At 43.0% G+C, this 14357-nt stretch overlaps 1 protein-coding gene and 1 long non-coding RNA gene across 7 annotated transcripts in view; one reads left to right on the plus strand and one right to left on the minus strand.

The window, feature by feature from the left end:
• Positions 1–14357, plus strand: part of Sh3rf2 (SH3 domain containing ring finger 2) — a 106015-nt gene that overhangs the window by 44936 nt on the left and 46722 nt on the right. For all 6 annotated transcript variants that reach the window (XM_076555113.1, XM_076555111.1, XM_076555110.1 and 3 more), the window contains 2 exons: positions 9238–9507; positions 11579–11674. In XM_076555113.1, the coding sequence (XP_076411228.1) occupies positions 9238–9507; positions 11579–11674 (366 nt within the window). The remainder of the gene's footprint in view (positions 1–9237; positions 9508–11578; positions 11675–14357) is intronic.
• Positions 6536–14357, minus strand: part of LOC143269572 (uncharacterized) — a 43982-nt gene continuing 36160 nt past the window's right edge. Inside the window, exon 6 of the long non-coding RNA XR_013046064.1 lies at positions 6536–6790. This is a non-coding gene — a long non-coding RNA (uncharacterized LOC143269572). The remainder of the gene's footprint in view (positions 6791–14357) is intronic.

Below are 14357 nucleotides of genomic sequence, written 5' to 3' on the forward strand. Positions count from 1 at the left end.
TCAATGGTAGACTAATGAAACCACTCCAAATCAAACTTGGGGAAATGTTTCACGAGAAAACAAAAAAAAATACATGAATGGCAGACCTTAAAAGACAGGGACAGATTGAGCGGCCTGCTCTCTGCCCACATGACACAAACCCCTGCTTCCCCTTCATCTTCTGGCTACAGGCACTCGGGAAATTTGGGGGGGGGGCAGAGGGAAGAGGGCTGAGTATTTGGCTGGTGTCTTGGAATTGGGAGGAAGGATACCATGTCTCTACGTGGCAGGAAATGGTACATAAAGGAGACCTGTGATGTCCCTGTACTGAGGTGGAGGCTAGAACAAAGGGCCTCAGACAGAAAGACAGACAGACAGACACACATGAATAGAGAGAGTGGAGGTTTAGATACAGCTGTAAGGACAATGCTAATCTTCCTTGCTACCTCCTTCCTATCTCAAGGACTCTCGGTCCCCTAATCTTTTCTTTGGTTGAATGTACTCTAACTTGCAATTTTTTGTTTATTCATATGTGTGTGTGTGTGTGTGTGTGTGTGTGTGTGTGTGTGTGTGTGTGTGTGTGTGTGTATTGGTTTTTCGAGACATGGTTTCTCTATGTAGCTTTGTGCCTTTCCTGGAACTCACTCTGTAGCCCAAGCTGGCCTCAAATTCACAGAGATTCGCCTGGCTCTGCCTCCCAGGTGCTGGTATTAAAGGTGTGCGCCACCACCACCTAGCATACATTTGTTTTTTGTTTGACCAAGTGGACTATAAGATCAATCAAAGGTTTTGTACAATGCCTGGCATGATGGATTCTCCCATTATACTTGTTGAAAGAAAAACAAACTTATGACAAATAGAGCTGAGAAAGACAAGCCAGGGGGCATTAACATCAGGTTGTTTCCTCCTTTCCCGTCCTTTGGGCAAGAACTTTTAAGCATCCTGATTTATGTGGTATTTATTATTGCCACACATTCCACTAAAGAATCTGCATGGTTTGTCTTGTTAGTCCTCTCTACATAGCCATGAGGAAGTGTGTCCAAGGGCCCCAGGACACCTTCAGATCAACAAGTCACTGGGAATTGGTGAAGCTGGTCTATTCCAGATAAAGGATACAGAATAAAATAAGCAGTGGAAAGGGGCACATGAGGCAGAGTCCAAGAAGGGTGCCATATAGTGCTTCCACAGGCCCGCCCCCCACAAAGGCAGAGAGGCATGCCTGTTTCCCCTTCAGTGAGTGACTCAAGACAATCTGCCCTATAGGGATGCTCACCTGAAACCTGGTGTCCTGGAATCTCACTGGAGGCCATGTAAGGGCAGCTGGCCGCCTATGAGGTTTACCATAGTCTCCAGCTCCTCCAGAGATCAAGTCTCTTCTGCTTGTCCTCACTCCAGCATTAATGACGTTGCTACCTTGGACTGTTCAGCAGGTGTGTCAAACCTACGGCATGCAAACCACACAAAATTCATTTAAAACACTGTGAGACCTGTGTGTGGTGTGTGTGTGCACATATGAGTGTGTGTGTACACGAGTGTGTGTGTGTGTGTGTGTGTGTGTGTGTGTGAGAGAGAGAGAGACAGAGAGAGAGAGAGAGAGAGAGAGAGAGAGAGAGAGAGAGATTTTCTGTTTTGTAACTCAATTGTATGGTCCTTGAGTATGAACTTTGTAGATGACATCGTCGTGTTATTATGTAAAAGGTTGGGCACACCTGATTCTAATGTGGCCTGAGGCCTCCGAATCTCTCTGAGCAAGCACCATAGTCTAATAATATCTTAGACATTACCTCCCAGAGCAAAAAGTCAGACCTTTTTTTTTTTCTTTTTTTTTTCAAAACAAGGTTTATCTGTATAGCTGTCCTGGAACTCACTCTTAAGACCAGGCTGGCCTCGAACTCAGAGATCTGCCTGCCTTGGCCTCCTGAATGCTGGGATTAAAGGCGTGCACCACCACCACCTGCCTTAGACCTTTTATTAGATTGTGCAAGGTTTGGATAACCCAGCTTGCTGGAGTGTGGTGAACATAGGGAAGTAGAAGCATTGACCCTAATTTTTTAATGCTGTGCTCTAGGAATCAGGGAAGCCTTGATTTGGCCAAAGTCACAAAAGCTGAAATACAAACCAGTATCTTACTTGACTGAAACATATATGTTCTTCTACCATATAACCTGGCTGTATCATACTTATGTACCCAAAGAACTCTTTGCCCAACCACAGCAATACTTGCAAATCCATACTTCTTGATTTTTTTAATCCACAAAATAATCCAAGAAATGAAACCAGCCCAGATGTCCATCAACAGATGAATGAATAAAGAAAATAGAGCACATATACAATGCATTCTTATTCAATCCTAAATAAAATCAAAATAAAGGCATTTGCAGAAAAAATGGATTGAACTATAAACCATAGTGCTAAGTGAAGGTAGTCAGACAAAGAAAGATAAACACCACATGTATTCTTTCATATGAAAGGCCTGTATTTTAATTTTTTATATTTGTATATATGGGAGATAAACCATAAAACAAAAAAGGGGGCCTTGAGAAGAGAAAGTGCGGTCTTAATGAGTAGGGGGAAAGAGATGCATGTGACATGAACGTAGACTGTAGCCTACCAGAAAGAGGGAGCAGTCGGTGAGTTCTCTCGTTTGTTCGCTCTCTCTCACCATGTGATGCCTGCTGCATGTCCTTATCCAGATGCCAAGCAGAGACCAACACTGCACTTCTGAAGTTCAAGAACCACAACCTAAATAATTTGTTTTCTTTATAATTTTTTTTATAATTGCTTTATAAATTACTTCATTACTTCCACTGATAGCAATGGAAAACAGACTAGCCGCTGTTTCACTTAATCTCTGGTTCAGATGCTACCTGTGGCTTCTCTCAGGGAGGCGTATCTACCGGTTAAGAAATAACACCACAGTTTGCATATAATATCTGATCTGGACATCAGAGGGCTACAAGAATAAGGTTCATGATCCAAAAGTAAGAATTAGTCTTCCTCCATTTAAACATCAATTCTCAAGAAAGATACTAGTTGGCCCCAAATGGTGCCTATGCCTGCCCCCTACCGTCCATTTTGGGGAGCAGCAGCATCTGTTCTCTGACTGGTTGGCAAGGGCCCCATGACCCAATGTGAGGTGTGACTAGACCAAATGTCATTATGTGTCTGCCCGAAGATGAAGACAAGCAGAAAGTTCCTCAGCAAGGGATTGCTTCACACAGAGAGACAGCCCAATTGTGTTACTGTTACCTCTGCATACCACTGTTTATTTCTGAGCTCTGTCCATTGTCCAGCCACCCAAATCATGGCCGCGGAGCTTCAAGCCAACTGAAAAAGAGAAACAAACTGACAGGTCTCAGGAACAATCCTGCAGCTTTTGTTTGTTTGTTTGTTTGTTTGTTTGTTTGTTTGTTTTTGAATCTCAAAGAAAGGAACGCTTTTTAGGCACAGATGAGCTTCCATTACAAGATGGATTATCTGCTCTTCCGTCAAACACCATGGCAAAGTTGGATAATGACCTTCGAGTCTTCCACTCTATTCCCCACCCCATCCCACACCCCTGCACCTGCAGAGACAAAAAAAAAAAAATTATGAGCGATAAAAGCTGGTGCCAAGCTCACAACGGGTAATAGCTGATGCAGAACTTAGAGTCATTTTCCCTGGAGGGAACAGTGGAGGGCCAGATAGAATCAACCATCTGAGACTCTTCAGGTGCTTAGCTTTTACGTGAGGGCTCTGGAGTTCAATAATTCATGCTAATGCAGCCAACATCAAGGCAATTGCCTTCACACTGCATTCAGATTTTGATTACTAAACAGTCCCGGTGACTTTTATAATGGGAAAACCCTCTGGTGACTCTAGCTGGAATGGGAAGAGTGTGGCCGAATCACCAGGGCTTTGGGGTCAGAGGAGCCCATCTTTCTTGGACCCGGTGTACACTGGCTGGGTGGGGATCTTGTCTGGTGACATTTACCATCTCAGAAATTCCTAATCATTATTGGGGTGATACCACTTACTTCACAGGGTTGTGGGGCCACAGGACTGAGATTAACAGATGAAAAATTCAGTCCCATGATGTAAGAAAAACTTCAGTGGCCTGAAAGAACCCTGAAGAGTGTCCATTTCCTCCTCCCTCCAGAGTCGGTCTCTGTCTCCCCCACCACCACCCACCACCCACCACCCACCACCCACCACCCACCCCCCCTATCTCTCCCTCGCCGTCCCCTCCTGCCTCCCTCCACCCTGGCTGCACATGGAAGACAGGGTTTTCTGTCACTATAATGGGAGTCCCAAGAATAAGCAGGGGACATATTATCCAGAAGGAAGGACGAAGATGGAAAGCCTCGTGCTGAATATAGACTCTGTAATTCATGTCCACAGTGCTTACTCGTGTTGAGGAGGAATGGAGAAAAGAACTGAGGAAGAGGGAGACAATTAGCACCAACGCGGACTTCCAAAGTCGAGGCAGCTTCAAAGGAATTTAGGCGCTTTAATATAACTTTGCTTTAATACACTCCCTCGGTCCTCATTAAAATGCGTATGCCACTTGCGCTAGAAATATCTTCCCGGAAGGAAAAGAAGAAAGTGGGTTAGTAATTTACAAGCTTATATCAAATCTCCATTGCCCCTATTTGATTTAGGAAAAGATGTAGCTCAGATGAGTAGCATCAAACCTAGATGGTAGGAAAGGTTCATAAAAATTAAAATGCAGACACAAAAAAAAAAATTCTACTCCAAGAAAGACTAAGCAAATAAATCAGGGCTTGGGTCTGGGATATGTGTTTTTAACATCTTCCAGACTTCTGGTACCTGTAAATAACAAGTTTTATTTTGAGAAACATGAGCTTAATGATTAAGACTGTGGGCTTAAAGAGACTCTTAGGTTCAAAACCCGAATCCACTGCACCTCACTTTGTGAATTTGGGCAAGTTTTAACTTTTCCGATTTCAAGTTTTCTAAGTTTTGAAATTTGAATTTATTTATATATATATTTTTTTCAATGGTTGCTGTGAGAATTAAATAAAATACATTATGGAGTAAGGGTATCTGGTACGTACAAAAAATAATACTATTATATATATTACCATTATTGTGTAAAGGACCTGGATTTTTTTTGTTTTTTTTATCATTTCATTCTTTTCCTTTCATAAATCCAGAAGAATAATGCTTTAAGATAAAAGTTTATGTAGTTTCCAAATAAAAGTCTAAAAGTGAAGTAGTCATTGCAATATAGCAGAGCCTCTTTCCCCTTTTAGAAGTGGCCTTCATCCTCATGATTCAAGATGGCTGTCAGAGCTCCTGCTGCATCCCACACAGCAGGATGGAGCCAGGGAAGGGAAGACACTCTCCAGCTGCCAGGAAGACTGAAAAGTGTAACCAACCAGTATTCCACGTAGTCGTTTGCCCAGAAAACTGTGGCTTGTGTTTTGATGGAAAGTTGGAGGAAAGGAATTTGGAAGGACAGGTATTGATCCCTAGTATCTCCAAACCTGTGAGAATGCCTCACAGATTCTTTTTTTTTTTTTTCCTGGGTATCCTCTGCTCCCAGCCTCCTGCATGCTGGTTTCTGAAATGGCATCTTCCTCAAGGCAGGTCGTAATTACTTTTCCTAATCAATTTGGCTAATTTTCTTTCCAGATGCCTTCCATAGCTACACACACACCTCACCAGTAAGCTTTACTCCATTCTTTTTCCCCAATTTCAACTAACTTTAATAGGCAACACAACCACTTCATTATAAGAGTTTAAAACCAGAACTAAACACTTAGGAGAAAATTCAATACCCAAAAACATTGGCCCTTGGAAATAATCTCAGTGTCCTGAGGAGCAGATATCTAACATTTCCCCAAGCAGATAAGTTGATATGTGATGAAAACCTAGTCTGCACAACTGTCTTTGACTATTATTACACTGAACAATATATTGAAAGTGATGCTTCACGCTAAAGGTTATAGATCAATATTATCTCCTTTAATGACGACAAGGCCCTCACCAAGTGAATGTGTTGTAATACCTTATTTAACCACTTCCACGTCTTGCTCACTTGCCCTCCAGTTTCCTTCCCCACGGTGAGCTGTGCCCTTGTACTTCTCTCAGCCCCAGGCTCTCCTTAAAATATCCACAGCTCAGTTACCCCATCGCCAAAGGGATTCGAGCTCTCCTCTCCACAATCTACCTGGAATTCCATTTTCAAATGAGCGTCCTAGAGCCAGAAAATTCAGGAAGACCTGAATTAAAGCCATCCTACTCACCTAGGAACAGCAAAATATCCCAGTGCAAGGGAGCCATTTCATCCCACTGCCCAGAAAAGCACACACAAATATCTCAGGTGAGAGAAAGGCTTTTTGATGGAACCCAAGTTGTTAGAACTTTCAGTGTGCCAAGCCAACCTCAAATAAGACCACACTGAGGTCATTCCTATGTGGAGAAAACAGTCTCAATTAGGAAAGAGAGAGAGAGAGAGAGAGAGAGAGGGAGAACGAGAGGGAGAGGGAGAGAGAGAGAGAGAGAACATTTGACTGAATAAATTATTTAGGCAGATGACTGATCTGACAAATGATGATTCACAAGCTGATTTATTTTTTTTTTCAAAAGCTATGATTGATTCCTGAGTAATTGTTTCCTTGTCTCAGTTGAGTTTCCTAATGATCCAAATGTTCATGAGGTCTACAGTTTCTGAAGAAGGCTGGAGACAAATTATGCTTCTCACAAACCACTTCCTATTTGCAGGTGGTTTCCACTTCCATTTTCTTCCCATCAGTGCTGAGGAGCACGCAGAACTGGTGTCATCAGCTCCCCATTATACATGATGCTAATAAAGGAAGACACTCACTGAGCACATCTTATATTCTAGGCAAGATGGTAAATGCATTATGGATAGTCTTTATTGCTCACAAAAGTCCTAATGAGTTAGACATTCTACTAACACCCTGTTTTATACATGAACATAGTTCAAAAAATATTAAACAACCCTAATCACACAAGGAGAGAGAGGTACAACCAGAATGCAAAATCAGTATGGACTCAGAAAGAATCACTGACTCATTGTACTGGCTGGTTTTATGTCAACTTGATACAAGCTAAAGTCATCTGATAGGAGGGAACCTCAATTGAGAAAGTGCTTCCATAAGATCAGGGATATAGGCAAGCCTGTAGGACATTTTCTTAATTAGAGACTGATATGGGAGGGCTCAGCCCATTGTGGATAGTGCCACCCTGGGCTGGTAGTTCCTGGGTTCTATAAGAAAGCAGGCTGACCTGGCAGTGGTGACACACACCTTTAATCCCAGAACTTGGGAGGCAGAGGCAGGTGGATCTTTGTGAGTTCGAGGCCAGCCTGGGCTACAGAGTGAGTTCCAGGACAGGCTACAAAGCTACACAGAGAAACCCTGTCTCAAAAACCCCACCCCCCAAAAAAAGGCTGAACAATCATGGAGAGCAAGCCAGTAAGCAGCACTCCTACACGGCCTCTGCATCAGCTCCTGCTCCAGGTTCCCGTCCTGACTTCCTTGGATGATGAACGGTGATATGGAAGTGTAATCCAAAGGGTTTACACCCTTTGCTCCCCAAGTTGCATTTGGTCGTGGTGTTTCATTACAGCAATAGAAACCCTGACTAGGACACTCGGTCAGACTCACAAAGCTGTGAGTCAAGTCTAAACCCTATTCCTGCTATCAGGATGAAGAACAAAAGCTCTAGACTCAGGTAGCCTGCGTTCAGAGCTGATGTTTGCTGATATTTACTGTCCCCCAAGTGTGTCACCTTAGGGAAGTGACCAAACCACGGTGTCTCAGTCAGCTTCTTCAGTAAACGAGATGGTGGACTTCAGTCTCAAAAGGTTACTATGTTGTTTCCATTTCCTAGATATGGTGAATAGAGCAGCAATGTCCCACACCTGAGACTTGGGGAACATTGTGGAAAGGGGGCAGAGAATGTAAGAGCCAGGGAATCAGGGAGTTTACTGTGAGATTGTGTCTCCTACTCAAATCAGAAGCTGTTCCCATGAGGTCTCACCAACATGCTACCCAAATAAAAGCTGAACAAGGATGATGCCACTGGTTTTTCCAGATAACTTTGGAGTGGGATAAAAGATATATGTATATAAACATTGATTTAAAATTCTTTCTGGTAGATGATAGATAGATATTATATAGATAGAGATAGATAGATAGATAGATAGATAGATAGATAGATAGATAGATAGATAGATAGATAGATATTAGATAGATAGATAGATAGATAGATAGATAGATAGATAGATAGATAGATAGATAGATAGATAGATAGATAGATATAGATAGATGATAGAGATATTCAATAAAGTGCATAGGTCTTAGAAATAAGTGGGGCCAATCAAATATAGCCACAGATGAAACTTTAAACAACGATGTTACTAAGGTATGCTAAAATGGATGGAGAAAAGCCCATGAAGCCTCAACCCTACACAAAGAACTATTGGCAACCAGGGAATGCTGGGAGCAGGAGAGGTGGTCCTCCCCAGGGAAGAACACACCAGTTGGTTGTTTCATGCCCCACAGTCAGCACTGAAAACATGCATGCAAGTAACATCATCTGGACTGACCTGGTTGTACTGGGGAATACAGATGTGCATGCAAAAACAACTGCTGAAGGAAGAGGCCATGAATTTGAGGAGAGTGGAGAGATTCGGAGGGGGGAAGAGAGGGGAGAAATGTGGTCATTGTATTATAATCTCAAAAATAAAAAAATCTTTGTCCAAAAAAAAAGGAGGGGCTTACTCTGATGGTTGCTGTTCATTGAAAATTTGACAGGCTCTAGAATCATCTAAGAGGTGGACAGCAGGTGCTGAGCGTACCTATGAGGGTTATTTTGATTACGCTAACCAATGTGAGGAGACCCATCTTAACTGTGAGCAGGACCATGACTTGGGCAGGAGATGGTCCTGGACTGTGTGAAATGGAGAAAGAGAGCTGAGCACTTGGAAGCGGTCATTGCTGTTTCTTGACCAAAGCTGTGATGTGAACAGCTGCTTCCAGCTTCTGCTGCCATACCTTCCCCATCGTGGTGGGTACCGTGAACTGTGAGCCAAATGAGCTCTTTCTCCTTAAAATTATTTTTGTCAGAGTACCTCATCACAGGACAGGAAAAGAAAATAAGGCAGCTACCTACACCAAATAAGCTGGATGGTCCACACACAGCGATCACTAGCAGCTGGTGTGAGACCTTCCAGCCCTCCAGCCCTCCACTTACTTGCTATTTTCTGGTCCGTGCCATTTGCAGGTGCCTCGAGCCAAGGCCTTGTGCAACTACAGAGGGAAGAATCCTGGTGACCTGAAGTTTAATAAAGGAGATGTCATCCTCCTCCGGAGACAGCTTGATGAGAACTGGTACCAGGGGGAGATCAATGGGGTCAGTGGGATCTTCCCAGCCAGCTCCGTGGAAGTCATCAAGCAGCTGCCCCAGCCGCCACCACTCTGCAGGGCCCTCTACAATTTTGACCTTCGAGACAAGGATAAGAGTGAGAACCAGGACTGCCTGACCTTCCTCAAGGTAATCCCAGACCACAGACAGACGATGGGAGAAGCCACAGTCCGTTGTTTAAGACTTGCTGATTTTTTTAAAGAGTATGCATGTTACTCAGCGCACATATGGAAGCAATGTGTGTGTATGATTTCAACTACATGGACTGTGTATCAGTCAGTGTCTTATTGCTGTGAAATGACATATGGTAACACTTATAGAAGAAAGTATTTAATTGGGGCTTCAACTGTATTTTCAGAGGTTTGTTGTACCATAGTTGTTCAAATCCCCTCATAGAAACCTAAGTTGGGGTTACCTTAGTAGTTGCTGCTGTGACAGGTCAACATGTAAGTACATGAAGTACTGTTATAATTCCTCAACAAAAGTCCACAAGCCCATTCATTTAGCAATTTCTTTTAAATATATTTGAATTTACTTTCATTTTATGCATGGGAGTATTTTGCCCACATGCATGTATGTGTACCATGTGTGTACCTGGTACCCGTGGAAACGGGAAGTGGGCATTGGATCTCTGTAACTGGAGTGACCGATAGTTGTGAGCCACTGTGTGGGTGCTGGGAATCGAACTCGGGTCCTGTGCAAGAGCAAGTGCTCTTAACTACGGACTCATCACTCCCTCCCCGCATCTGACAGTTCAGCCACTGGGAACAAAGTGGTGGAGCAATGTACCTCCTTCCGTTGAACTGGGAGTCTAACGGAAAACATACACATCAGTGGGAAAGTGTGACAAAGAGCCCAGGGCAGGGGACTTTGTCCATTCTATCACTGTGGAACACTGACGCTTCATTAGAAAAATCTAGGGTAGTCCTAAACCCAGCATGTCCAAATTCAACCAAAGATCTCTCTGCCAAATGTTGTGCCGTGTCTGTAATCTCAGCATTTGAGATATTGAGGCAGGAAGATCACTAAATAAAATAAAATAAAAATAAATAAAAAAACAAGAACAAAAAACAGACAGAGGGCCGGGCGTTGGTGGTGCACGCCTTTAATCCCAGCACTCGGGAGGCAGAGCCAGGCGGATCTCTGTGAGTTCGAGGCCAGCCTGGGCTACCAAGTGAGCTCCAGGAAAGGCACAAAGCTACACAGAGAAACCCTGTCTCGAAAAACCAAAAAAAAAAAACAGACAGAGGGTGTGGTAGCTAGGGAGATAGCTAAGTAGTTCAAGGAGAAAACCAACTCCCATAAGTTGTCCTCTGACTTCACACACACACACACACACACACACACACACACACACACACACACACACACACCATGGGATATATCACACACACCGGAGAAAGATTTGTAACAAAAGGTGTCCTATTAAGGTATTAAGTAAGACATCATTTGTATAAAGTAGGAGAGTAGGCAAAATGAGGGGACAGTACCAGAGGTCAGGATGCTGGAGTGTGGGAAAAGGCACAAAGGGGGTGCTCGGTCTCATACTTTGATTTGGATGAGGGTTCATAGCTATAGTTGACTGTTCCAGCTCACTTCCAAGATTTAAGCACTTTATTGAATGCATAAATGGATGTCTTGAAAAGAATTTAAATCACATTTATATGCATATATCTTTTATCTTACTACAAAAGGATCTAGAAAAAAGTGTCAAGCAAGCTATTAGCAGTGGCCGTACCTACACCGTGGTGGACAGAATCCACATGTTTTTCTTATCGATATTTTGAATGCTTCTGCAACTTTTGTAGTGAGAAATTTTTGAATGAAAGCTGCTTTATTTTTGACATATTAAAACGGAGTCAGTTCCAAAACGTCTTCAAAATGAGAATGAAGTCATTCCCCTTTGCCAGGCTAGAGCTGTATCACCTATGGCTTCTCTCTTGGCTTCTCCATCAGGTTAGTTTAAATGAAAACCATAGATTCTGCTTGGAGTATTCTGAGTTTTCCTACCAGGTTGCACTGATCCTCAAATCTCTTCCATTCCTCTTGGAAATCTTGGTGACTCAAACACTGCCTTTTATGATGGCAGAGGTATTTCCCACACAACCTTCTCAAGAGCTATACCCTTTGCTCCCTGCTACAAACAGATTTCATCACCTGAAAGTGAAGGGTAGAGCTGACTTGAGGCCTTCTCTTTCAGGATGACATCATCACAGTGATCAGCCGAGTGGATGAGAACTGGGCGGAAGGGAAGCTGGGAGATAAAGTGGGCATCTTCCCCATCTTGTTCGTGGAGGTATGTGAGTCTCCCATCTACAGCTGACTCAAGCATGCTCAAAAGCGTCTGTGTGCCTGCCCCAGTGACGCCTGAGGGAAATTCCTATTTAACCTGAGGCTTAGAACTCACTGGAACCTCTAAAGAAAAGTTCTACACAATGACACTCAGTTCTGGTGAATATGGAGAAATGGGTATTTTCCACTGTTTCTTGGAGTGTAAAGTAGTCAAATTTCTCACGTTGAAATGCAAGTTCACCCATATTTAAAAAAAAAAAAAACTTAAAGTGTGCATTGTAGATGTAACTAACTGTCTTATTAAATAAGAAACACAGAAACAATGTAAAAGAGAAAGCTGAGAGGTCAGAGCTCAGAGCTAAAATCTCACCCTTCCTCCTGCTGTCCCAGCTTCGCGAAAAGAGAGCTACTTCCTGTCTGTACGCCTTTTTTATAGTATTATTGTTCTGCCTTCTCATTGGTTGTAAACCCAAACATGTGACGGCCTCGTCACTGTCTGAATGTACAGCCCCCTAGGTCTTAAAGGCATATGTCTCCAATGCTGGCTATATCCCTGAACACACAGAGATCTATGGGATTAAAGGCGTGTGCCACCACCGCCACACTCTTGCTATGGCTCTAATAGCTCTGACCCCCGGACAACTTTATTTATTAACATACAATCAAAATCACATTTCAGTACAATTAGATTACCACCACAGTGCACTGCTTTAACAATGAACAATTCCACATCTGAGAACTGGCTATAAGGAAATATTTAAATAAACAGGTAGAGTTGTTGATACAAACACACAAAATGTTTACCATAGCATTGTACATAATAGTGAAATGCAGAAATAATCTAAATAATCAACAGTGAAGACTCACTTTGTTGGGGAGGGACAGAGTCTCACTGTGTAGACCAGGCTGGACTCAAACTCACAGAGATTCACCTGCCTCTGTCTCCTGAGTGCTAGGATTAAAGTGTGTACCACCACTACACCGGGGCTACTCTATTATGGGCCAGAAAATTTTTATATATATACCATTTAAATGTTAATAATATTGTGAAATACTAGATATTATTGGAAAATATATGATTTATTGTAGAGTTGACAACAAATTGAATAAGTATAGATTTTTCAAATCCTCAAGATGAGCAAGTTCTGGAGATCTGTCCAAAACAATGTGAATGCACTTAACCCTGCTGAACTGGACACTTAAAATGAATGAAATATTAGAAAACAATGAAACAAAGATGAACTTAGTTGAAAGCAGCTCTAAAAATGTGTGTTTTTGTGGGAAAGCGGGGAAGAGATTGCAATGACGTGCACCAATATATACCAACATACTGGGACTGGTGACCACTAGATGTGAAATTCCAGATGGAAGCCAGAGGTTGACATCAGATTTCTTCCTCTTCAGCTCCCCACCTTACTCTGTGAGAGTCTTGCAGTGAACCTGTTTTGACAACACTGGCTGGCCAACAAGCACCGAGGATCTGCCTGTCTCCACACCCCCACCACCAGCACTGGGGTTTCCGGCATGTGCCACCACACCCAGCTTTTATACAGGGTCTAGGGATCCAAACACAAGTCATCACTTTTGCCCAACAAGCCCTTTACCTACAGAGCTAATTCCCCAGCCTTATTTCTGTGGATTTTTTTTTAAATGACTTTAAAAACAAGCTAGGCTATCTGTTTCTCCAATATAATTACCTAACCTCTGGTCTCGAACCTCACTAGCCACGAGCCTCACCCTAGCTTGAAGCAAATCATTGCAAATTCAAAAGAGATCTTTCATTGTTTAACTGTCTTCACTGAGTGCTTACCATGCATAAATGTATTAAAAGTGAGTATCGGAGAGCTATAAAAAGAAGTGCCAGGCAGCGTCCCCACCCTCCAGCAGGGTGGGGGAAATGGGACTGCGGCATAATTGGGGAGAAGAAGCCAATTCTTCCGTGCATGGAAGCCAAAGCAGGTTCTACAGCAAAGGGTGTATCCTAAGCCTTGTCCAGCTTTCAAGGTGTTGGGTACTTCCTTCACTCAGCCAGTCAATGTAACCAAAGGGTGGAGGGGAGTGCAGAATGGCCGTGCTCTCGTGTGTGCACTGACAGGTATCCTCATGCCTCATGCTTTGTCTCTTCCTGGTTCACCTGCCTTGTGCTTCCCACCTGTTCGAATTTCACTCATTTTATGCGGCTCTGCTAGACAGAAAAAAAAAAAATAAATGTCCAGAACGTGTCAGCAGTCAAGTGAACCTTGACTGGTTTCTGTCTTCTCTAAACATGTGGCAGGTGTGTTGATTACATTTTATAGGCCAGCTAACACAGAACAGACTCTTCATTTAAAAAAAAAAAATAGCTTGCCCAGCTTATGTAAGGCCTTGGGATCCAGTAACAATACAATAATTTTTAGGGCATTAAATTGAATAAGTGAAAACCTATTTGAAGGTGGTTAGAAAAAAAATAAACCTGACCCTGCTGTCCTGTGCACTCATTTATTTAATGCTTCGTTGGCACCTGCTCCATCAGGTTCCACACAAAGTTCTAAAGATCCAGGGTAGATACGGGTCCCTCATCCCAGAGAGCACACCATCAGGCACTCGGGTAATTGGTTACAAGGATGATGGATGATGCAAAGAGTGAAGTGGAGGGAACTGTTAAGGGATTGTGATGTGCGACTTCATCTGGGAGGTCAGGGAATGCC

Source organism: Peromyscus maniculatus, chromosome 19 (assembly GCF_049852395.1).
Source record: "Peromyscus maniculatus bairdii isolate BWxNUB_F1_BW_parent chromosome 19, HU_Pman_BW_mat_3.1, whole genome shotgun sequence".
NCBI classification, from domain to species: domain Eukaryota; kingdom Metazoa; phylum Chordata; class Mammalia; order Rodentia; family Cricetidae; genus Peromyscus; species Peromyscus maniculatus.